Source organism: Limanda limanda, chromosome 12 (genome assembly GCF_963576545.1).
Source record: "Limanda limanda chromosome 12, fLimLim1.1, whole genome shotgun sequence".
In the NCBI taxonomy this organism is placed as follows: domain Eukaryota; kingdom Metazoa; phylum Chordata; class Actinopteri; order Pleuronectiformes; family Pleuronectidae; genus Limanda; species Limanda limanda.
Window position 1 is genome coordinate 14,093,467 of NC_083647.1, and position 26,123 is coordinate 14,119,589.

The 26,123-nt window shown below is 43.5% G+C and overlaps 3 protein-coding genes across 3 annotated transcripts in view; 1 reads left to right on the top strand and 2 right to left on the bottom strand.

Annotated features, from left to right (window-relative positions):
* Nucleotides 1-4,074: 4,074 nt before the first annotated feature.
* Nucleotides 4,075-5,789, bottom strand: LOC133015806 (homeobox protein six1b). Its single transcript, XM_061083078.1, has 2 exons — nt 5,227-5,789; nt 4,075-4,369 (listed from the first exon to the last, which is right to left on the bottom strand). The coding sequence occupies exons 1-2, from the start codon at nt 5,784-5,786 to the stop codon at nt 4,075-4,077; spliced, it is 855 nt and encodes a 284-aa protein (XP_060939061.1). The 5' UTR covers nt 5,787-5,789.
* An 8,729-nt stretch (nt 5,790-14,518) lies between these two features.
* Nucleotides 14,519-19,296, bottom strand: six4a (SIX homeobox 4a). Its single transcript, XM_061083049.1, has 3 exons — nt 18,566-19,296; nt 16,254-16,939; nt 14,519-15,126 (listed from the first exon to the last, which is right to left on the bottom strand). Exons 1-3 carry the CDS (start codon nt 19,294-19,296, stop codon nt 14,519-14,521), a joined length of 2,025 nt encoding a protein of 674 aa, XP_060939032.1.
* Nucleotides 19,297-21,902: 2,606 nt separating this feature from the next.
* mnat1 (MNAT1 component of CDK activating kinase) overlaps nt 21,903-26,123 on the top strand; it is a 34,400-nt gene continuing 30,179 nt past the window's right edge. Inside the window, exon 1 of the mRNA XM_061082711.1 lies at nt 21,903-22,065. Within this exon, the coding sequence (XP_060938694.1) occupies nt 21,977-22,065 (89 nt within the window). The 5' untranslated portion in view covers nt 21,903-21,976. The remainder of the gene's footprint in view (nt 22,066-26,123) is intronic.

Below are 26,123 nucleotides of genomic sequence, written 5' to 3' on the forward strand. Positions count from 1 at the left end.
CATGCATCATTGGTAAGAAAATCTCTCAGCCCCGGCCGCCCACACCCCCGCCCCCACCCTTCTGAGGCAGACCTGAAAAGATCCTTTTGTCCCTCATCACCCGCCTGCCCCCCCCCACCACCACCACCACCCACACACACACACCTACCCCCCCCTCCTCTCATACAGCTTTGTGGTTATGGATACCTGGGCCTGTGTCACACCCGGCTCCTCATGTAAAGCTACCTGCGGGCACCAGACCGAGGACAGACGCTGAGTCCACGCAGCTCAACCTTCAAGTTCCTCAGCTTTGGATTTTGTCCTCATACAGGACTGTGGAAAAAAAAGCCTGAACTCATGTAGCTCACGCTCAGGCTCACGCTCAGGCTCATGCAGGCTACTCTCCGTGTTTATTTGCTCACGTCAGGGCCCTTCCTGCTGTTGATTTAGAGCCACTGCCACTTACACCTATGGCAAATGAAATGGCCTTTTGATGACTCGGACTCTGTTTGCCATCAGCAGCTGTTGCTCCTGGCAACGGCCTGCTTTGGGCTGACGTTACCTCCAGCTTTTGTCCTCTACGGGTCCACCGGCAGGAGCATCCACTTGCACTTGTTGCATGGCTGATGAGAGGAGGACACACTGTACTGCGCGGCTGATGCAGCAGATAGATTTATGAACGCAGACGTTGTCCCTGCGGATTCGGAAGAGAGGGATCGGAGCGTGATTAAAAGCACTGTCAAAGTTTCCGTGTTGGATTGATTTTAGTCTCCAGCACATCCTGAAGGTGACTCAGAGCCGGAGTAATCCCCGCTGCGTCTGTACCCTTCTGGACATGTTGTCGTTAGATTAACAGGAATGAGGAGTCACTTTGGTGGCTTTGTGATCACCTGTTTGTTAATTTGTGAATATTTAGCCTCACCGTGTGCCAAGAGAGCACGGCACCTGCTGTGGTCGGAATCCAACAACGTCCAAACAAACCTCTGTGCTCCCTGCCGACCTCTGCTGAATGTCACACCGACCAAAACAGTGGCATCGTTTATAGTTTTTGTGATCTTATACATGTAGATAATCATGTAAAATCCTACCACTGATATATGTCTGTATTTGGAGTAGATCTAAGTTTCCTGTGCTTCACCAGGTCACAATGAAAAATTCTCTTTTGCAAAAAACACCTTTTGATATTTTTAATGTTAAGCATTAAACAAACAAATTGTCATAACATTTAAAGTGGGACTTGCAGGGAAATGTCTTGTAAAAAATGTATGTAAATTATTCTCTGCAATGTTAATTTAACTTTTATGCCAGAAATCATTATATAATAATGCAAATTTCAATATTGACATTTTGTTATTAAGTTCTTCATATTCCTGCTTGAAATGAATGTTATGTATATAGGATCAAATGTGTTTGGGGTACAGAGCACATACAGTTATTAAGTTGCTGTGAAAATAAGCGAAGGGAACCAATATGAACAAGATACCTGCTTAAATTAGAAATTATTTGTTTTATTCCCCACATGAGAAGGTTGTGTATTTGTGTTTTGCGTTCCCCTCATAGTTTGAAGTGATGACGCTCGGACGTTAAAATGTGTGTATGTCACATAAGGTAAGTCATTGCAAACTTTGAATAAAGATTTGATTAAATTTAGTTTGCTCAAGTTTGCATGCCATAGATCTTATGAAGCAAATTAGCTGATCATATTATAATATTATTAAGTAAAACTCAAAGTTTTTTCCAACCTTAACTTTGACTTTTAACTTTTGACCATAAGACTAAAGCCACATTATCGGAGGCTGTAAATCTACATTTTTGGTATATTGCACCAAACAGTCACAGTTATTTCACAGATTAAATCTAAACAAAACAAATGATCGACTGATAAAAAAGAATCAATTATCTTAGATTAAATGACCCAGTAGTAAATTAAGTGCGAAAATATATTAGTTTTAGTTTTTTCAGCGACAACATTACAGGCCTGAATGCGTCCGTCACAATTACCCACCAACAATAATAATACAGCCAATGGGAGCTTTTCTGCACATTAACCTATTACTGTCTATAATCTCGGAGAATATGTTGTACTTAAATTTAAGTAAAATTCTTAATGAACCATTTTTACATTTACATGGTGAAGCATCCTTTTCTTTGAGTGAATGATATTAATACATATCCCAAAACTGATTTTTGCATATAAGTTTTAAAGGTCAAAGCCAGACGCACCAACCAAACCCCCGCTGACTGAAGGTCTGCTGAGGACATCCTCACAGACACATCACTCAAACACAACCATATGGAGAGCTGCAGTGTAGATGTGGAGCACAGCCCCTGGTGTTTTCAGACCTGAGGGGCTGAGCTACAAAGAATATATGAGAGAGGGGGGTAAAAGAGAGAGTGAGGGAGGCCTCTGGGATGCAGAATATACCTCAAGGTCCCTCCACTGAGGCCGGGGCCGCTGCAGCCCCTGCAGCCCTGCAATCTTCGCAATCAGGCAGTAATGCTGGCAGCAACTGTTTCAGATTATGCTCAGGAAATCCTCGGTGCTCTCCGCTCAAAACAATTTACCCTGACATGAGCCCAAAGAGCAGGGGGTGGTGGTGGGTGAGCAGGAGAGAGGACCAGGGGAGCTGTCCTCACCACAGTCCTGCTCTCTGGACACAACAGTCTTATCAATAAATACATCCATCAATGTCCATCAGGTTGTATTAAAACTTATTTGTATTGTATTGTTTTAATTATTTGTAGAAGTAGTATGTGTTTATGTTATTGTTTATCAAGATAGATATATAAATATGTATTAATCCGAATTTATTTAAGATATCAAAATCTCTATATGGTCTTTTTTGTTTTGTTTTTTTGTTTGCTATCTTAAGTCAGTGATTTTGTTACTTTTTTGTTACTATTATTATTATTCTTGTTGTTGTTATCATTATTATTATTATTATTGTTACTCTTAGGGGATGTTTGTCCATTATTTGTTCAGAGGATTCGAGCTGCTGCTGCTGGATGTGGAGTGGTGGCTCTTTCCCATGGCCCGGAACCGACAGAACAAACTCTCGGGGAGAGCAAAGAAAACACGGCCACAAAAAAAAGTCAATGATCCGCAGCAGTGAAACTAAAAAATGACGAAAAAGAGAACAAGGAAAAAAACGTTCTTTCTCCTCAAGCCAAACACATACTATTATTATTATTATGATGGAGGAGAGGGAGCTGGTTCCTGTGTACACAGACAGCCTCTTGACAGACAGACAGCTGCTGATGTTGACTCACACTGGTATAATTACATTTCCCTTTGTGACTCTGCATCTGAATGATATGTTCAGATTCTGAATGAACCAGTGTTATTGTGGACAAGCTAAATAAGGAGCGGAGCAGGCTCTAATCTCCACAACGTGACGTCTCTGGATATTTTATAACAAGAGATACACATCCCAGGATAATGTAGATTTCAAGGCTTCTTTGGAAAATCCATCACATAATTTGTTGTTGTTTTTTTTTACAAGAGGCAGAAAAAAATGTATAACTAAATAGGAAAACAAATTCATAAAATAATTTCCTTTAATTCACTATCAATTCGTGGATGGATTCATTTCGTTTTTTCGCGTGTTTCGAGGCCGTGGTCAATTTTGTTTCTTTCCTCCCAATACAGAAACAACACAGAGCCATAATGCGTTACTTTAGTTTTATTGGAAACTAATGACCATGACTCTAATGAAAACGTTACCTCTTTAGTTTCCATCGCAGGAGCTTTTTCCCATAACTCTTCTCTTATCTTAACAAAATATCATAAATAAAGCACAGGGGCAGTCAGTCCACTTAAGTGTTTGAGTTTCACAGAGGTCCTGGTGGCGTTGGTGTGTCGATCATGTGCAGGAGGAGGAGAACTCCCCTCCTCTCAGCTGGGGCCATAACACAGGTATAAGCGCATAAAGGGATTTTTTTTTTGTTCTATCACCAAATTTAACGACAGACAAGTCAGTCTATATTATAAGGTAGAGGCTACTATAGTGTTATTTCATACATGTACTCAATCTCATACACTTCTCAGTCTTTTTTTGTTGTTGTTGTAAAATAAAATAATCTGGCAGCCTCTCTCTAAGAGCCCAAATCCACAAGGCTGGAGGTTAGAGGTCCCAACAAGGAGTCCTGCAGCTGGTGCGGGTGTCCGTGCATGCCGTGGACCGGCTGTGGGGCCCCCAGGCCGGACATGGGGTAAGCAGAGGCCCCCGGGTGGCTCATGTTACCCTGGAGCAAAAGCGCTGAGTTCTGGTCGGGGCTCTGTGGCGGAGAAAACTCGTCCTCCGAGCTGGACATGAGAGACTTTCCTCCGTCCAGCGGGGACAGCTGGTTCTGTTTGTTGCCGCCTGCGTTGCTGTTTTCGCTGTTCTCTCTGAAAACGACAACCAGGAGAGAGGAAATGTTACAAAACAGGCCGAGAGGATGGGGTCGTGTGCTAGAAACATTTTTGAAGGTTTCGAAAAAATAATGAGAAAGCAGCCATGGTTGGTTTATTATAACACTCCAAATAACAGGCCTGGGCCTTGAAGATAATAAACACGGATTTTTAGCTTTTCATTTGATTTAAATTACATGTTATATTTCATATTAGGGTGTCGTTGTCTATTTTAATCTATATTAGATTATTTGACCGATGTAAACAACGAGTTTTATGGTTGTTATTATTGTAAGTTATCCTGGTTTAACCTTTAACATGTACGTCAAAATATCCCCAGAAATGTGGCCACGTTGTTTTCTGTGTTTTATCCATCATTACTAAATAAGACACCTAATTTTTCCTATTTTGTTTATTGTATTATTATTATTATTATTTTAAATCTCTGTGATTCAGGTTGAGACAAGGTGTTTGTGCAGAAATCACAATTTGATTTGTCAACTGCTGTTTGTTTACTAAACCAGGACTGAACTGATTTGGACTTAAACATATACAAATAAAAGCCATTCTCTGATATTAAATTAAAATACTAATACATTCTATGCAACGATCTATATCTATCTACAGTGTACTATAATTCGGTGTCTTTTATCCCTGTGTTGACACTTCTCTCTAAAGTCAGAGCTCTGCGAGTCTGATCCCCTTTTTATTCCCTGTTTATTCGCAGCCACATTCCTGTAAACCCGCCTCAGACCCGAGGAATAATTCCGAGTGGAAAAGATATTGCTATTAAAGTGTTTCCTCTCGGATGGAGGCAGCAGCAGCAGCAGCGAGGCGGCGCTGGTCACACGTACCTCTCCTTCGCCTCCGCGGCTCGGTCCCGCTGCCGTCTGTTCTTGAACCAGTTGCTGACCTGCGTCGTGGTCAGCCCCGTGGCCTCGGCCAGCTCCCGCTTCTCCCGCGGGGACGGGTACGGGTTGTGCGTGTACCACTCCCTCAGCACCCCCCGGCTCTTCTCCTTGAAGCAGTAGCTCGTCTCCTCGCCGTCCCATATCGTGCGGGGCAGCGGGAATTTCCTGCGCACCCGGTACTTGCCCACGGCTCCGAGCGGCCGGCCGCGCAGCTTCTCCGCCTCCACGTAGTGCGCCTTCAGCCACAGCTGCTGCAGCTTGGGGTGGTTGTGCGGGGAGAACTGGTGGCTCTCCAGGATCTTGTAGAGCTCCCTGAAGTTGCCCCGGTGGAAGGCCACCACCGCCTTGGCTTTGAGCACGCTCTCGTTCTTGTGGAGGTGGTCGCAGGCGGGCAGGGACCACAGGAAGCGGCCGAGCCTCTCCAGGTTGCCTCCCTGCTGCAGCACCTCGCACACGCACGCCACTTGCTCCTGCGTAAAGCCGAAGGACGGTAATATAGACATGATGCCCGCGTCCTCTCCTCCAGCCCAAACGTCCGTATCCAAAACGAAAGCTCTCCTTTGGTTATTTATTTCTGGTCTCTCTCTCTCTTTTTTTTTTTTTTTTTTACGTGTCAGTAGTTTGTTGTCGCGATGCAATCCAAGCGCAATCCTTCCGCGCGGCACACAGGCCCTATCCACTCCAGCCCCTGATGCGCGCAGCAGATTGGGGATGTTGATTGTTGGGACAATTTGTTCCTGCTGGAGATATGTCAGGCTTAAAGGGAGCCTGTGCGTTTCGGTGATTGGCTCTCCCTCTGCCCTGCACCCTGTACAGCCGAGCAGCACTGAGTCTGCAGCTCCGTTTCCTCCCCAGAGGCAGTGCGTCAGGGGCTGAAATAGGAGCGCTTCCACCTCCCGCCCCCACAGCCCCTCTCTCCCGCTCCAGCTGAGGGAGCAGAGAGCAGCACCTCAACACTAATCACTTATTACAGAGCTCTTTAAAAAGAAGCCTTATTAACATGTTCGGAATATACATCTCCTTTTAATGTATACCACGCTTCCCCGTGTGGGGCCCAAACCGCACACACTGCAGCTCGGTGCGTTATCAGCAATCACAGTCAGTGGAGGGTAAAGCCACAAAAACACAAGTGGAGGGAAAGTTAATCCACTTTAGAGGGCTCAAACTTCATCAGGACCAACGCTTAAATAAGCAACAACAGACTAAGAACAACACAGGATGGTTTTAAAACAAAACAACTTTGTGGATTTGTATTTATCTCTGTGTGTTTTGCCATTTTTGGGCCAGTGCAGCTGATTGTGGTTGACGCCCACCCCCTTAATTACATTCAGATTGAACATTGTGTTGTTATCCCCTCCTTTCATAGTCTATTAATTACCGGAGCCGTTTATTTTACGAGGTGATATAATTTAATAAGTGAAGCTAAGATGAGTTGGGTCCGCGCCTGTGCCTTTGCTACACGTCTTTTATACGAGGGACCTGCAGTACCTGCCAAATGTGTTATGGCCCATAGACCACCGGTAGGAAATCAGCCACTTAAGAGTGTGTGTGTGTGTCTGTGTGTGAGAAAAGGGGAGTGTGTGTGTGTCTGTATGGGTGTGTGTGTGTGTGTGTGTGTGTATGTGTGAGTGTGTGTATATATGTGTGTATGTGGGGGTTACTAAAATGCCACATGGTTTAAACTTGATTGACAATTTGACAAACATCAGGATTTTTTTAATTCATAATAAACTGTTTAAATCCCGGAGATTTTACACCTTTAAACGTTTACTCTTCCCCTTTTCTTTATTCCTGCAGATTCACATGACTGAAATCTAATATCCCATATAACAGCCCCCCCTATCTCCTCATTTTTGCTATTTCTTGTGTGTGTGTGTGTGTGTGTGTGTGTGTTTTAAAGAGCTCCTCTTTGCAGCCTGTAGCCTAACATCTATATTTCAGGGATTAGACGGGCACCGCTGTGGCTCCAGTGTTTTCTGTGGAGTGAAACACTAAACCAATCCATTAGTAAATGAGTTCTCTGCCACACTGGATCTCGGTGGTGCAGTTGTTGGTTTTCAATCATATAGATCAAGTTTCTCTATCTTGATGCAAAAACGCAGCTCGTCAATATGTCACAGAGCAAGAGTGGGACCGGAAAAATCAAATGTAGACAAATTCACACAGTACTTTTCGACATATAAATATATTTTCTCCCTGTTAAGATGAAATATTTAGAACCTTTTATTATGGGAAAAACACAGAAGATAAAAAAATAAAGCCAAAACACACAGAAAAACAGCTCAACACTGGAATATTAGATTGTTAGATAATCATAATTTAACCCACATGTGAATTTTATGGACAAATAACTCGGAGGTGGTGTTGTAAAAAACTGAAAAATCTCAACATTAGAGAGTGAAGTTAAATGTTTACGAGATAGTGAAAATGTGATCATTTTAATGCAGAAACAAACCATATGATGAAGAGGTTTAATTATAGATAATATCAACATTTCAGAGTTGAAATTGCTCGTTGTAAAAACAGAAAAATAAGTCCGTGCGTCCTCTATCTATATTTACATGATCAATTAGGCTTTAATCAGATATTACACTGGACCTGAACAGCTGATTTCTCTATGACCGGTTTTCTTCTATATGACCCAGAGCGGAATTTAAACTTTGGACGTGTTTTCCACATACTGACACGTCTGACGTTTTTCCCCATGAGCTGCAGTTTTTTTTTTTTTTTTTTTACTTCATCCAAACAGTTTTACAACCTGTGAGAGCCCCAACTTTAAAATGTTGCATACGTTTTTTGAACAGTTGCAATAACCTTTATAACATTTTTCAATCTTGGCCCACTCTTCTTGTTTCCTTTACGCGTGCACATTGCAAAACGCCTGAAACATTGGCCCCTGGTGCAGGCTCTGAGTTGTATATTCTCATGCTCGGTGGACACAGGCTCTCGGGCCAGTGTAGCTCGGTGTGTGTAGCTGCTCTCTGGCTGTGTAAAACCTCAGTGCCTCAGTAAATGAGCTGTCTGATGAGCGGCTCTCGGGTTTCTCTAATATCTCTACCACATTGCGCCGCGCCTCCTCCTTTAACCCGAGCAGCCCGGGGGGCGACAGATTATTTCAAGATGTGGACTCTCCTCCTCCTCCTCCACCGCGGCCAGCGCTGCACGGCCTCCTCGTATATATACACCCCGACAAGTAATGCAATACATAGGTTGAGCTATCAGTCGTTACAGCCTCTCTTCTTCTTCGTCTTCCTCCTCCTCTTCATCCAAAACCTGGCTCCTGGCGTCACCCTTAGAAACCACAGCCGCTCCCCTCCTGTAGGTGCAAGGCTGCTGAATATGCTGCCTGTTCCGGGTTTCAGTCAAACATTTTTTGCATAAATCTTTCATGAGTCAGAATGATTTCACTACCCCAAAAAAAAAAAAACTTCAGCCCATTTCTCGTGAGACTGGTTTAAAGTGAGGCGAAGGCCCGTGCGTAATGGAGGAGCGTGGGCCTGCGTGCGCTTATTGAATTGTTCCACTTCTACAAAGCTATAAAAACAACTCCTTTAATCACCACCCTGACAGCAGCAGCGTCGCCACATTACTTTTAAATTGTGACACTCAAAAAAAACATTAAAATAAACAGTCTGAGAGAGTGCGAGGAGAGAAAAAGTGATCACGTCAAAACACCAGAGGACACTTCATAAAAATGTCATCATCAGAGACGCTCTGTTTCCCATTGGAGGGTTTTATTTTTTTGAAAATATGGAGGAAAATTGAAACGATCCACTGGCTCAGTTGGAGCAGATGGTTTTCTCTGTGTCTAAATCCAAAAGTGCTATTTCAGCTGTATCGACTGGAACGAAGCCGATAGTGTTTAAATCAAGTGAGAAATGTCAGAATTAGATCTCCAGGCGGAGCGTTTTTGTGTTTTCACTGGCACCTCACTGAAAAAATACAAAAAGAACAATTAAATCATATCACATTTTTTATGGATCAATTGTAAGGATATTCTAAATCAAAACATTTCTTTATTTTCGTTTACAGCTATAAAATAATGTAAATTACTGCAATTGGCTTTTTAAAATTCATATTCGACCTCTTGTTCAATTATCCACAAATTAATGACTCTAATAAATAGCTTTGGTTACCTCAAGATGTCCTGAATGTGTCTTTAATTAAGAGCTGAAGTGTTTAATTTGGTGAAGTGAAAGGCAGCGTGAGGGGGGAAAAAGCTGCTCCTTCCCACAAAACAAAACACAACTGTTGACATGAGTGAGTTAAATGAAATTGGAGCTGCAATTATCAGCTTAACAGAGTTTCCTGTCATGTTGGAAAATTAGACCTGGTACAAGTGCACTGGGGTTACCCCTCCACCCAGCCTCCATCCACCCACTCCCCCAATACAATCATTACGCATTTCCTCTGAGGACCACCGGCTCTTTTACAGTCAGGCCCCCAGGCGGCCTCATGAACCCCTTTTTTGTCCTAGGGAAGTTGTTGTTGTTTGTGTTATTGTAATTATTTAGCTGCAGGGCGGGAGCGAGTAAACAAACCAGGAGCAGCCAGACAAACACGTAAACAAACAAAAGGAGCGATTTAAAACGTGATGCGCAGCAGCTGCACCATGTGTGTGTGTGCCGGCAGGGAGGGGGCGCCATCGCAGTGCGATCATGCACGTCCGAATTGTAACTACTACAGGGATGGGGTCCGTTTGGTATTTGTGTTTTTGCAAATGAAGTTTTTAGCAGCCGTGAAATCGAGGAGCAGGTGTGTGTGTGTCTGTGTGTGTGTGTGTGTGTGTGTGTGTGTGTGTGTGTGTGTGTGTGTGTGTGTGTGTGTGTGTGTGTGTGTGTGTGTCTGTGTGTGTGTGTGTGTGTGTCCATCCATGAGCTTTATCACTGGTCACTGGTCATGTCAGGCCTCCTCCTCACTGCTCCTGTTACAAAGTGGAGTTTTTCTCTCTGGGGAATATCAGTGTGGCCATGATGCTGCCACACAGCTGCTGCCACTGTGTGTGTATGTGTTTGTGTATGTGTGTTTGTGTGTGTGTGTGTGTGTGTGTGAGCCAGCCAGCCAGCCAGCGAGCCTGTACTTGTGAGTGTGAGACAGACAGAGGGTTGATATTAAATTGCCATACGAATTAAGCTTGATGGACAATTTGACAAACATGAGGATTTATTAAGTCAGTATAAATTCCGTAAATTCAAGAGTTTTTAGGCCTTCACATATTTTTTCTCTTCAGTTTAGTTTATTCCTGAGATTCACTTGTATGAATGGTTGAAAATCAAACATTTAGAGATATAACACTTGTTAGCTGTTTCTTCTTCTCTCTTAATCTTTGCGAGGACCATTTTGAGCCTAGACATCACAAAACGAGAACATTTTTGGTAACCAGGTTAAGGTTAGGCTTTTAGTTGTGATGGTTAAGGCTAGGGTTAGGGAATGCATGAGTGTACTCACTAAGATAGAAGTACAAGGTTTTGTGTGTGTGTGTGTGTGTGTGTGTGTGTGTGTGTGTGTGTGTGTGTGTGTGTGTGTGTGTGTGTGTGTGTGTGTGTGTGTGTGTGTGTGTGTGTGTGTGTGTGTGTGTGTGTGTGTGTGTGTGTGTGTGTGTGTGTGTGTGTGTGTGTGTGTTTGTGCATCACACTCACAAACAACTTCAAACCGTCCTCATGACTTGTTTCCCTCTGTCGCTGCAGTCCAGATCAAACCGGTGAATCACTCCGGTTGCATCTTCTTCTTACCACACAGGATGATGGAGCAGACACGTGCACATACCTTCTACTCTGCCAAGCAATAAACGAGGAGGTTAAAAAAAACACTCTACGAGGATCGAGGACGCTTATTTCCCGTCTATATGATTCATAAACACCACCTCCTTTCTTTCCACAGCCTGGTTTCCAACAGTAGAATGTGTGTCAGACAGGCAACTTTCTTGGTCAGTAGTGGTGGGTCTGTGCGAGCAGGCCGGTACCCACTGACCCCTGCCCTCTCATTAGTGGGACGTGGAGCAGTGGAGTACCGTTCTCCCCAGGTCATGTTACATATGGCTTGCAGTCTGCTGCGCAGCATTAAATGTCAGCGTTTGAAACCATCTGAAAGATCAGAGGTCAGTGTTTTTAATAAGGCCACAGTTCTGGGGGAGTTCCCTCTTTTTTTTTACTGCGCACCCAAGTATGTTTTATGTTGCACGATTATTTAAAACTGTGGGAAAAATGTCATTCACTGATATTTGGTTATAGTCTTGTTTTAATTTTTGCACATAAAAAAAGCTGCAAAATACAGAAAACAAGCAATGAACCGTGTGCAGTCCCTGTGAGAAACACATTTTGTCTGAGTGCTCCTTTCCTGTCTAATTTATGGACACAATACAAAGGTGGAATTTTCTGTGGCCCCCTCCCCGTGAGACCCACGGGCCATGGGCTCCTGCTGCGAATGGGATATTGTTCTGGGCTCCAACAAAGCTGTTTTCACCCTCTTCAATATTACAGGAGGAGTCACCTGATACCTAACAATCAGCTAATCCACTGCCCATGGCGACGAGGTCACCTGTGCACAGGTAACTTTATCCCGCTCGCCTGCCTCTCCCTCTCTTTCCCGCTATAGTCTCTCTCATTTCCCCTCCTCCCTCTCCCTGTGCCTCCACAGTGAGCACAGACAAACAGCCTCTGTTTATTTAGGTCATCACTTAGATCATATATATCTCCTCCAGCCAGGATCCGCTGAGAGGACAACTCCTATAATCCACCGCAGACACGGCTGTGAGTAAAATAAAATCCCCCTGCTGTCCGTCCATTTGTCAAACCTTGTCTCCGTCTTATCTCCCCTCGCTGGCTTGGTCGGATGCCCGCTGAGTGAATGAGTCCATGGGTGGAAACTCATGAATTCACAGAGAATCCCCTCAAGCCACGAGAGGGGTCCAGGCTCTTTTTTTTCTTCTTCTTCTGGATAGAGACTCAGTGTCTCTGAGTGACAGCATCTCACATTCATTCTCCCACATGTTAAAAGGGGTGGGGGGTTGTTCGTCCTTCACTCAGGGAAACGCTGAGTTGTGGGGAGCTGCAGGACCCCCCCAACCCCACCCCCCACCCAAAAAGAGCTTTACCTCTGGAAATCTCATTGCTGTTTATTTGAATTACAGGGGCTGAGATGAGAAAAGGAGGGCTAATGAACTCCAGGTTGCCAGGCATGTGCAAACGATCACCGCAGGTTTGCAGAGAGCAGCGGCAGGCCCAATGGATTACTGCACATACCCCCAGCCGCTTGCCAACCCCCCCAAAATCCATAGTTGAGGTCTTAAATGTTGTAAATAAATTATTTGTGCGTCCGTAACTTGCTCTGATCCCAAAAAATCTTTAAAAGATTTAAATTTCATAGAAAGAATAAAAAAAGTGTATGTTTTTATAAATATAAACTTTTATTGTAGTACAGAGATTTAGAAAAATACATTCACATAATTTTCAGATGACAAACATATCATTCAAACTAAGATTTAAAAAATACCAACAAAACAAAACAAAACAAAATGACCATCAGTTTAATATTTGCCCACAACTCATTTTTTGGTATATTACATTAAAGCACTGAGGATACTTTCACTGAAATGTCCATTCAAATTGATGGGATCGTGTCACAAATTAAAGTGTTCATCAGTCCTCTAGTATGAAAAACATGTGATGCACCGCTACATGTGCACGGTATGACTTGGCTGCGATGCTGAAATGTGCTATTATGGTCATGTATGACAGCGAGGAATTAGGCTCCTGTTGCGAAAAGCACCGGACACACTTGACAAATGGGCTCGACATTCTCTGCCCTCTCTTCCCCCACCTGACACCCGGCGAGTGCGCCTGCGATGGTGGTAAATCTCTGAGGCTGCAACGCCGGAGCGACGACTGAGCTTACTTTTAGTTTTATTATTCACAAAACAAAAAGTAAAAGGCACTATAGTGTCCAAAACATTACGACGCCATGCAAAGAGAAATGATCACAATCCCTCTCCGGGTTTAAAAAGTGGGGCTATAAAAGAAACTAAAACGGTTTTGTCCCCTTCTGACTTCTGTACCTTTGTTCATTAAAAGCAGACACTCTGTAGATGTCTGGCTGCATAGAAAAATACCATTCATGATTACTGACTGCTTCGGAGAGAGACACATCAAAATGAAACACGATTTAGTATAGCATCGTCACATCTAGTTAACATACTATGAGTTGCAGCATTATAAACAACATACGATGGGCAACATGTGAACCGACAGCGTGACCTTTCCGTCATCGCTCCGATCGATGTCTGACAGGTTGAAGATGAGGCTTGAAATCGGAGTCGTCGCTGTACTTGTACTTGTGCATTTGTTGTCGTCGCACACGACAAACCCTCCGACCCGAAAGGCTGCCAGGAACGTGCACGTTGTAATGTCACTGTGGTAGTGCAAACGCCAAAACAGACCAATGACATTATGTGTTTTGAAGTAGCAGAAAGGCACATTTCGTCTCAACTCTTGTCCCGTACTCAACACGCTGAGTTCATTTGGTAAAATATAAAGCACAACTTCAGGGTTTGCAGCGACTTGAGAGGCAATCGGAGAATTTAAGGTGCTCACTGAAGGACACTTTCTCCTAAATCAGCAGCTTTCTGTCTCTAATAACCTATTATTCGATGTGTGTGCGTGTGTTTGTGTGTGTGTGTGTGTGTGTGTGTGCAGTCCTTCAGTAAAAGCTGTTGCTCTTCAGCTGATCATTTTCACAGAGGCTCTCTCCCTCTGCCCCCGGCTGAGTGACCTTTTTGGTTTGAGCCCGATGACGCATTTAGTTTGGAGGAACATCCTGGTCATGTGACTCGAGGCATTCCAGCACCTGCTCCGGCGGATCACATCCACTCAACAGGAAGTAGCAGGTGTTGCCTATAAAAATGCACATTTAAAACACGGCTCTCACACACAGAGAGCGGCTTCTTCTGTTTGCACAATCAGCCGTAATGTTTCTTCTTCTTAGCAGGGCTTATAAAACATGTCATATAAACTTTTCTTATTATTTTTCTGATAAACTGACAGTGCCCACCCACGGAGGCGTCCCCTCTGACTGTAGAGTGCATTGTAAAAGTCAAATGAAAACAAATAATTTAACATTTAAAAGAAATGAATAGTAAAAAAAACAACCACACGCTCACACAAGGGTTAAAAGATTCACCATATCTCTGCTTTGGGGGGGGGGGGGCCACGAGTGCTTCTGCGGGGAGACTGATTAGAGGTTAAAGGTCGGCCATGTCCTCGTCCATCTGCACTGTCTGTAGTTTGGCCAGCTCCTTCCCTTCCACAGCCTCCATCTCCCCGCACATCGCCCGCACCATCTCATTCATGCCTCCCGAGCCGTCCACCTTGTTCTCCGACAGGTTCATGTAGTTGCTGTTCATGCCGGGGCCCATCAGGTGCGAGGGTGGATGCCCCCGGATCTCGTGGACCCCTAGGTACTCTGTCGGATGGAGGTGGTGGCTTCCCGTGTCCGTTTGGGCCATCAGGGGCGTGCTGATGGTGAGGGTGGTGTAGACCTCCGGTTCGGGGCTGGAGGAGGTGATAGTGGGGACGCCGTTGGTTCGGGTGGAGCCCTGGCTGGAGGGGACCTCTTCAGAGTTGGGGGTGGTGTAGCTGATCTGACCACTGTGGTCCAGGTGAAGCCCATGGTGGTAGGAGGAGTAGACGCCGCCCTCCAAAGGCTCCTTCTTGATGGACGTCTGGCCGGCGTTGCTCATGCTGTAGAGGACGGTGCTGTGGTGCAGAGACGACATGGTCATCTTGTCCTGCTGCTGGAACGAGTCGTCGCTGGAGGAACTCACTGCTACGTTGTCCAGAGGTATGGTTCCTAATAAAATGACAGAACAATACATAAGATACAGTATCTCCACCTCCAGTTTAGATCAGAGTCCCACTGCTGGATCCTCTTCTCTCGCAGGTATCACATGATTAATGAAGAACAGACCTTGGCCTTAAAAAGTGCTGTTGTGTGTCTCTCACACACTTTGAGCTCTTTAAGCCTGACCCCCGGCTGCCCCAGAGGACGACTGCAAACGCCTGCCAGCACTAAACAGCGAGCTCTACTTTTCTGTTGGCCCTTATAAGTCATCCTGCTGTAGATGCTCTGCTTTCTGTCAGTGCGAGTGCCGTAATGGCTTATTCCCTGTTCGTGTGTTTCGTGGCCTCTGATTGTCTGAAACATATTTTCCCACCTCCCTGCTCTGCACATCAAGAGTGCAGTGATGATGAGTGATGGTGACTTCAGAACTTGTTTTTATTCATCTCTGGGGCTTTCAAAGGACCACCTCTTGCACATGTGTGTGTGTGCGCGCATGTGTGTGTGCGTGTGTGTGGGGCCCTTCCCTGTTTCTTCTGGTCTGTGTTATGTGTAGTATCAGCCTTTGGGCTACGGCCCAAACACAGACAAGCCAAGAATAAATCAACTTGGATATATTGGGTGGATGTAGTAGAGATTTGTTGACAAACCACCGGGAAGTGCAGCGTTGCACTGGAACATCCGAGGAAGTCAGAGAGCCCCTCTGACCTGCAGTAAACCTGGGAGATATAAGGCTGTGATATCTATTTTATTTTATGATATAAGCCTCATTTTGATTTTATCTGTAGTTATCTCATCCTAATAATATGGTACATCTTATTTGTGTCTTTTCTTGGTCTTACAAGCTGAATTCATGGAACCGCATTACTTTAATTTGTTGTATTTACTTGACAGATTAATTGAGCATATTATTGCATAATGCAGCTGCATCATACTCCCATTATTAGACAATCTCTCCCACTCCCTCATAAGTAGCATAAGTGTTAGTTATTGTCAAAATACTGTAATATTTGATTGGGTATAATTGTTGCTCATCTTTATCTCCATTTTGCCCAAGTAAACATGGCAACAAAAGTTAAACAAGTGTGTAAGCTGTCCCACTGAATCCTGTTTTCCATCATATCACTTCCTGTACCCACCTTGTTGTGGTATCGTTGAGGCCGAGGAGGCTGAGGAGAGCTGCAGGGGAGGAAGACCCACATCACTGTTGAGTAATGAGCTGCCATCACTGTCAGACACTCCGCTCGGTACGTGCACCAGACTGTAGCCGCCCAGCTGCAGCGCACCTGACGAGGAGCTGAACGTCAGCACGGAGGAGCCCCCGTTCTGGGCGGCCATGGGGTGAGCCCCCTCCAGCTTCACGTCGGCTCCGTTCACACACCCGGAGTAGGAGGCGTAGTGCAGGTTGGAGTCCTCTGCAGAGCTGCCCAGTCCCTTCTCCTGCCCCGTGTGCATCTGCATGTCCACCCCAGAGCTGCCCAGCAACACCCCTCCCGACGGCCTCAGAGGGTTGAAGGCCAGGGGCTGTATGCCCAAGTTGAGCCCGTTGAAGAGGATGTTCCCGGGCGTGTGGAGGTAAGACGAGCCGCCATTGTGGAAGACGGAAGACGAGGTGTTACTGGTCACTAGGCTTCCATTGTAGAGGCCGCCACTGCCGGGCATCTTGATGTCCCCGATCTGCTGGATGACCACCCCACCGTCCAGATGCCCAGTTTGAATCCCATGGTGGATGACCCCATCTGAGGAGTTGGAGAGGGGCCGGGGTGACATCTCGTCCTGGCCTTTACTAGACTCGTCCTCTGTGCTGTGGTTTCCATCAGATTCACTGGGAAAAAAGATGACATGGTGTTACACTAAAGTATTGTTATATAAGTTGACTTTGAGCCAAAATGGAATCAAATTCGAGGTATTTGTAACTTCCTGATAAAAGCACATGTATAACATGTAATAGTTTTTATTTTTAAACTCTTTTAAAGAGTATTAACTTGTATTATGGCGTCTATTCCCTTTCCAGAGAAGACAGTCACATTTGTTGCAGTGTTATTACACGGCTTTGAAGAGCAGGCCCGTGTGTGTGTGAGTGTGGAGCCCCTCTCCTACCTCATGGAGAGCTGCACTGACAACAACCGAGCAACATCAACAACTGTGCAACCATTTGGCGCAGTAAATCCTGGTGTGACAAAATGCCAGTGCCGGTGGCATGACAGAACAAATGGCTGTGAGGATTTACTTCTTCTTGTTCCCCTTAAATTTTTTTAAATGGGAAATTTAAACCCCTTGTATATTTTTTTCCAGTTCCTCAAAAAAGTCACAGCCTTCAAAAACTAAACAATATGGACGTAGCTGTTATATTTTGTTTACAAGCCCCCTTTTAAAAGACGAATTAAAACAGCTGCACCCTCCCCTCCTCCTCCTCCTCCTTGCCCCTCACACACACATATACACACAAACACACACAGACACACACACACTCCCAGAAAACCTCCCCCCACTTCTATGAAAAGATATAAAGCAAGACTAGTTACTGCAAGTGAGACGATTAAGTTTGTACGAAATATCCACAGGTTGTGTGTGTGTGTTTTTGTATGCATGTATGTGTGTGTGGTTATTTGTGTTAGAGTGTGTGTGTGTGTGTGTGTGTGTGTGTGTGTGTGTGTGTGTGTGTGTGTGTGTGTGTGTGTTTGAGAGAGAGAGAGAGAGGGAGAGACAGAGACAGAGGGGTCACCTCCACCAGGTGCGTCAGCTTTGTTCACACAGAGGGGAAAACATGAAAGAAGGTGAAATTCAGTGTGTTTGTGTGGAAGATTATAAAATGAAACGCAGGAGCTGCCGGAGCCTCTGGGTGGGATCCTTTATGTTCTGACAGACTAAGGGAAAAATATGATTATCGAAAAGATTTATGTTGGGCTGGAGGGACACATGCACGCGCCGTGTGTGTGTGAGTGTGTGTGTGTTTTTGTCTTCCCACAAATAAATGGGAATATTAAAGTCACTTTTTGAGTTGTGTATTTTGTTAAAGAATTGGAGTGTGTGTGGTGAAGTTGCTGGTTCATTTCGTTGCGTATGGTTTCCATGCACCAACACACTTGAAACCGGATCTGAAAAGGCAACAGCTTCATATTTCAAAACATTATAAACGTGCCTCAAAACCTTTTTACGCACTATTTGTGTTCCTTAATTATAAACCCATTGTAATTCTCATTCTCAAAGTTGTATGAGTGAGTCCGAATGGAGCATTCTGAAAAACAGTGTTGTGTGAATGAGTGAATGGTTTTAACCTATAAACGTCCTTCCACGTGAGAGAAAAAAAGCTTTGAAATACTTTGTTAAAATTAGCCCGGGTGTATTTTGATTGCCTGGTACGCACGGAGCACTCCGATAATTGTTTTAATATTTCGATTAATATAAAGTGTGGAAATGAAATTGGGTTGTTCCCTTTTGCTCGCCTCACCTCTTGGACTGTGCCTCGGACGGGTTTCTGTCTCTCTGCCTCCGGTTCTTGAACCAGTTGCTGACCTGGGTCAAGGAGAGTCCTGTGATCTTGGCGAGGTTCCGCTTCTCGGCAGGAGACGGGTACCTATTCTGAGTGTACAGATCCTTCAGCGCGTTCCGAGACCTCTCCTTGAAACAATACACCGTCTCCTCGCCGTCCCAGATAGTCCTGGGCAGAGGGTACTTTCTCCGGATCCGGTACTTGTCCACGGCGCCAAGGGGTCTCCCCCGCGCCTTCTCCGCCTCGGTGTACCGGGCCTTGTACCATAGCTCCTGCAGGAAGGTGTGGTTGGACGTGCTGAAGCTGTGGTTCTCCAGGACGCTGTACAGCTCCTGGTAGCGCGCCTGGTGGAAAGCGACCAGGGCTTGCGCCTTCAGGATGCTCTCGTTGCCGCGGAGCAGGTCGCTCTGGGGCAGGGACCACAGGAACCTGGCCAGCCGGTCCACATTGCCCCCCTGCTGCAGAGCCTCGCACACGCACGCCACTTGCTCCGGGGAGAACGCCAGGGAGGAGGCGGCGTTCACCAGCAGCTCCGTGCGCACCGCGTCCGCATGGGGAGCCGGGCGCTCCATGGACAACTCCGCCGCGTCCAGCGCCACAAACTTGATGCACTCCCGCTCATCCAGCTCCTTCACATTTTCCCTCTTGATGTCATTCGCTATTGTGACTTCTCCGGCAGAAGAAGACATTTTTTTTCCAGTTCGAGCCTTCCCTGGTCAAGTCACTCCTCCCAGCTCGATCAGGTTACCTCCTCGCCATGCGAGTGCGATCGGATATCTGACAGCAGCTGTAAGTAGATACCTCTCTCCTCTTTTCCTCTCAACGTGACTTTTACTCTGCGGGGACTGGAGCTGGACGGAGACACACTGGGGTCTATCTGCAGGAGAGCCACGCCATTGGCCGCCGATGGAGCCACAAGGGAGGAGCGAGCCGATTCAGACGCGAATGTTTGGTTTCCAGCTGTCACTCATGTAACTTCCAGTGCGTTCCCGCAGCTCACCTGCGCAAGGTGAGTGCGTTTTTGGATCGTGGGAACGGGATCTCCTTGTTGTCTATGAGGCCAGGAGCTTTTGCTGAACGCAGGAAAAACTGAAAAACCACCAGACTTTCTTTATTTTGATATCCCCTTATCTAAATCCAAGGGAGCAATACTGTTGGAATATTTGTCCCTCATTATCTCAATCTAATATGATTTTGGCTCATAACTACTAATACAACTTGAAACTGGAATAATCGAATTTAGTCAATAAAGTAGAATTTTTCAATGCCAACATCACTTGGAACCTTTCTCCATCTTTTTCTATATTTCCAAAAGTATTTTAAGGTTTTATATTTCTTACAGTACACTTTCAAATCAGTATGTAACAAAACAAAACACATTGCGAGCCCAATAATCAAAAACCAATACATAAACACATAATATTTAGTAACAGCTGCATAAACCGACTTCCAGATATCTTATAAATATTTGTGATGTGATATTTCTGTCTCATTCTGAATTTTAACATTATAAATTCACTCACATATCCTCAAATTGAACCATCTGTTTAACATTATTAGGGCCCGAGCACTGACATCAAAGGTCAGGTGAGGCCCTATATTGAAATTGTAAGGATTATTATTATTATTCAGGCAAATGAATTGGCTATTTGAGGGCTTTACCATGCTCAAATTCTTACCAAAATTTGCAGAAAGTTAGAAAGTGGTGTAAATTTACGAATTCTGAAGGAATTTTCAATGGGCATCGCAAAATGGCTCAACGGTGCCCCCTGAGACCCCTGTTCACATTGACCGATCTTCACAAAAATCGATACACAGGTGTATCATGACCAGACAAACAAAAAAGTCTGAAGGTGCAATTGGAAAAACACAACAGGAAGCCTGCTATTTTGCATTTAGCGGCCATTTTGGCCATATTCCACATTTTTATTTTGATGTACTTGTACCAGGGCTTTCATCGGATCAACTTCAAATTTAGATGAGTGTCATCACAACAAGATGGAGATTAAAACTGATTGAGGGATTGCTTTTTCGTCACAGGGTATGACCGTGGCGTGGCGTCAAAGTTTGATACACATCAATAAAACACAATGTTCTGTAACGAGGACATACATGGACGATGAATCCTTTGATGCTGAGCCGTAAACAAACAACTCCACTCCTGCAGTGACAGTGGTCATAATTCAAAGGAATCTTTATGTTTTGCAAAGGTGGCGTCTCTCTCTCTCTCAGAATTGGGACATTTTCTCAAACTGTGTAAACATTGAGGTGCGGCGAAGGTTCATCCTTCGCCAAAGGAGACGATGTCTGCATAACTCCACTGTGCATTGTCCTATCACCACCAAACTTCTGTCTCATGATCAAAGTCCAAGCCTGAACAGCTCTATGTGTCAAAATTTCCTCAGTCATTATTTATTTTTTTCAGGCAAAACGCATGCAACACTTCAAAATGCATGTGCTCGGGCTCGCCCAGTGCTGCTTTGCAGCCCTAGAAATTTTAGTTAGGATATTATTTGTAGATTAGTAGCTGACCTCAAATGTCACTGCCTATAACACCTTTCATTTCTGATTTATGTAAAATGCACATGGTGACTTTTATTTCAAAACTTGAATTAGATATATATATTATTTATTTGGTTGTTTTTGTAACTAATTTAAGATCCCATGTATACTAACAATAGGATCTATACCATTGTCTTATACTGACTTTCATACATCATCAATAAATCAATAGGCCTGTAACACAAAGGCTTTTAGTAGAGGCAAAGTCTGCCTCGGCTTTCTGCACTATAGTTTTTTTAATTCAACCAACCTGCCTTAAAGTTAATGTTATTATTCAATCACAGTAAATATTATAATTGACATGTGTTCATCATTTAAGATCATGAATCTCATAATATATCCATCATCCTCTTGACTTATTTCTCACAAACGCTCAAAAATTCAATGTATATAATGTCAGAAGCCCTAGGGCATTACATCTGGGCAGAAGTTTGGTTTAGATTATGATTCAGGTCAGACTTTATGATATTCAAATTAGATCATGGAATATATGGGACCATAATATATGGAATTTCACAGTGAAACCCGTAATAGGAAACTATTTCACACAACTACTTTAAATGGAAAAGTAAACAACTCAGCGTTTTACCTCAGACCCCCTGGGACCCCTCAGGGACCCCATGTTGTGCTTCGACCAGTGTGACCACCAGTGCTGTAAAGGTCACCACCAACTAGGAACTACTCTTATTGGCGGTGTTTCCCAGTCGGACCTCATTGAGTGCTACGCAGTGAAGTGACAGGAGGAGAGGTGCTGCTTCGTGTTGACGTTTTTCTGCAGCTTGTTATCTTTGTGTTGCTCCGTCAGAAATGGACGACCAGGGCTGTCCCAGGTGTAAAACCACCAAGTACAGGAACCCGTCTCTGAAGCTGATGGTGAACGTTTGCGGACACACACTGTGAGTACCTGACACAACACAACACAGCACAACACAGACAAGCTAAAGGACCCACAACACAACACGACGGTGTGCTGCAGCTTCAAACTGCGCTTCAAACACACACACACACACACACACACACACACACACACACACACAGTAAAGGACACAACTCAAGCGGTGAAGGTTTATTTTAAAAGTATTTCCATTTTGTCTTAACGTAAAAAGAGGGTTGAAACACTTTACTCACGTTTGAGCTAACAGCTATTAGCTTGTTGTTCTCAGTGTTTTCCTGTCAAATATAAATACACCTGCTAACACAATATATACAACAGGCGGTTGAAGTTTAATTTCTAAATAGTTTTTGTTAAACTATCATTATTATAGAGAACGCTCTTATTGTTTTACGGTAATAGTTTTGCCTGTTATTAGAGGTTTTACGTTTCTCTCGTACCTGTGTCTTTATTGACGTGTATGTCGTCACATCCTGTCTTCTTTAAAGTCTGAAGGGTCGTTAAAGAGGTTTGAAACACTCTCACACACTAGCTCTTAAGCTAACAGCTAATAGCCTCTTGTTCTCAGTGTTTTCCTGTGAAATATAAAAACTCTCATGCTCATATAGAAGATATATAAATGTGATACTGTGAACTGTGAAGCTTGCAGGAATATAATCCAGATTTAACGCTTGTTCAATTGTGGGTTTGTCCTGATCCCTCACGGTTCTGTATGATAACAGTCAAACCTGCAGTACAGTGTTTTACAAGAGGGTTGGACGATATGGCCACAAATGCTATCAAGATAAAGTTGTTCATATCAGTAATGTTGATAATTATCTAGATAAATTTCACAATATTATTTTTGTTAAGTTCAAAGACCGATTTTTGCTCCTGAGTGAAGGTTGTGTTTTTAAATTCTTCCTTATGAGCTGAATATGACAAATAATTCCAAACATTTTAACAAATCTGAGGTAGGTGTATATTTGTGGTATACTTCCTCACCATGCTTACACAATACACAAGCATTTCATAGATATTCATTGGACTTTAGTTAAATTGCAATTAATGAATAATGTAAATCGATAATTATTGATATTGTTTTATGCCCTATGCTAGACTGGACAACAACACCATACTGCTTGTTGTATACACCTGACATGCAGTGTCCATCCAAACTTCTCTGTAAGCTCTGGTAGAAGATGCCTCAAAACACACATGCTGGTGCTCTGTATGCAGGGCGCCCTATGTTACCACAGTTCTAAGCAGAGACAAAAATCACGGCCATACCATATCCTAACCTGATCCAAACCCCCAAAAGTGTATCCAAATTGTGACCATGTTCATTTTTATACCCAAACCCAAGACTGATTCCTGATCATAGCCTTAAATCCCCTGTGGTACGTGTGGTAAAGTGAGTCACTCACAACATTTGTACCTAAAACCCTGGTGGGATTCATAATCTTGCATAAAATTGAAACGATTCACTGCAAAATGCGGATCCGGGATTTTTTCTTCTCACTTTCTTTAACATTGCTAGATTTTCTGGATAAAAAAAATCAGGCATGTTTCGGGAACTAATATCTATGAATGTGTGAAATTTTGTTCAACTGGATTTAAGGGGTCTGTTTGTGTTTAATCAACAATTTCATGAAATACAGATGTTTAAACAAATATAACAACTTTAAGAATTAATCTGTTATCACAAGTGGAATAATTTAACTTTTTATTGACTTGAGTTCTTATTCAACTCATGGTTCTGGCACTGGATCTTGCTAATCCTAGTGTTTTCATTGTGTGTCACCGTCTTGCCAGTACTGGGTAAAACTTGTTTGCTGAGCATTTTCCAGTGTTTAACCTTGCCATGTGTTTGAAAACCTGATCATTTAAATGAAGGGGGACGTGTTCTCGTGTGGGGACGGTGGTGGCCTGATGAGAGCATCTTTTCGACCCTGTCTGTTTATTGACCGAACCATCAGGAAGCAGTCGTGCTTTGTCATCAGGTCAGCGAGCTCATAACTCACAGCCTCTGTCTGGATGCGGCGCTACACGTAGAAAATTAAAATGATTCTGCAATGAAGCAATTTGGAGAGATGTCCTAGCTCAGGTCACCTTGGAGCCGGTGTGGCGGGGAATTTATGCGCCACTTGGAAAATGCTGTACTCTCAAACTGTATTAGTATTTTCATCACTGATGTCATCTGGCTTTTTGTTTGCACTTTGGCTTACTGAAGAGTTGATGGATCTACAGGCCTGTACTTTGTGTGTTTCAGTTTCAGTAACTTGAGTTCTCATTTTGATTCAACAAGTCCATCTAGAACACGAAAAAAAATAAAGATAACCTTCCCCTATGAAAACCACATTTGAATCTGATAGTTTCAGATTTTTATTCGGATCTGCACCAAATTTCACACACTCATAGATATTAGTGAAGATATACGTCAAAATATTCGTCGAGATTAGGGACGGGAATCGGCAGGGACCTCCCGATACGATACTATCACGATACTTAGGTGGCGATACGATATGTATTGCGATTTCTGTGGGTATTGCGATGCTGTAAGTATTGCGATTCGATATTACGATTTCCTGGGATTTCTTTTGGTTATTTTATTTTTTAAATACTGGACCATGGAAAAATGTTGAATCATTCCTTCAAATACAACACAGTCAAATTCACTTAGAGCTTTACCAGTTTTATTTCAAATATTAACATTAACTTAATGACTGCCGGGCAGCCAATAGAGAAAATAAATAAAAATGTGCCCTATTATTGTATAGCCCCTGTAAACTGCACACAAACTGACAGATTAAGAAATGTATGCCACTTAGGCTACTTTTAAACAATAAATAAAAGGTAAATTAAATAGAATGAATAAAAGTTTTCTCAAAATATAAACTTTGAAATAAACAAAAAGTAGGCTATTGTTGTTTGCATGTAGCCGATGCAAAGCTAGTGCTTGGGTATGTTTAGATTCTTGTGCAAAAACAAGAGCTGGTCAACATGCTCTGGGGTGATGTTGCTCCCCCAATATATCCCCCCCGGTATAAACCAATAAATATGTTTTAAAAAAAAAAAATCGATTTGGGAGGCAGCATATCGATTTAAAATCGTCATTCACAAGAATCGCGATTTGTAACTTAATCGATTTTTCCCCCATCCCTAGTCGAGATCCATGCATTCTTTCCTGGCAAATGAGTGAAAGTCAAAAAAGTGCCATCTCACTGTAAAAGAAACCAAAACAATTTCCAGGATCTATGTCTGCTTTGTCTTGATCCGCACATTTTTCTATTTTTTCTTGATCCATGGTCCCTCCGTCCACCAAGTGTCATGGAAATCTGTTCAATCGTTTTTGAGTAACAAACAAATGGACAGGGACCTAACCTCCTTAGCGGAGGAAATCAAAAAGGAAAGTGCATTTACGATTAAACATTAACAGCATCTCTTTGTGAAATTACTTAACAGCTAAGAAAAAGTATCTTGTGGTAGCCCAGTGAGCAGCCAGGGGAAACAAAGTAACATTTATCAAAAGGAAAGTACAAACAATATCAATGCTATACTTGTCATCTAGTTTCAGCATTGTGAATAAGAATAGGTCCAGTCCTTAGACTGAAACAAAACAAAAGTTAGAATATGCACTTCTTCATTACTTTAAAAAAGAGCTAAACTCTCTACTTTCTTCTTTGGCCTGACGGAGTGGCCATTCCAGTCTTGGTTGAGCAGCCTTGGATGATGCACTACAGCATTGAGCTTCTCCAACGTGAGCATGTATCTAAATTTAAATCCTACCACAGCACATTTTGTATCCCTGTCACCGGGGGCATTTGATGTGTGTTATTTATTACTTTTTACACAATGACACCGGGACCATTTCCCTTCGGCATTTGAGACTGGGCACACAAGCAAGCATTAGCAATGTGTGAGCGGGGGCGGTGGACATTCTGGGGTCTACAGACTCGACACACCTCATCAAGTAGAAACTAGTTGCTTTGTTTGTTCTAGTTTGATAAACTGTAGTAAAGTTGGGAAAGTTTTTAGGTGTTTATTTTCTATATAAATACTTTGGTGGTGTTTTAATACTCT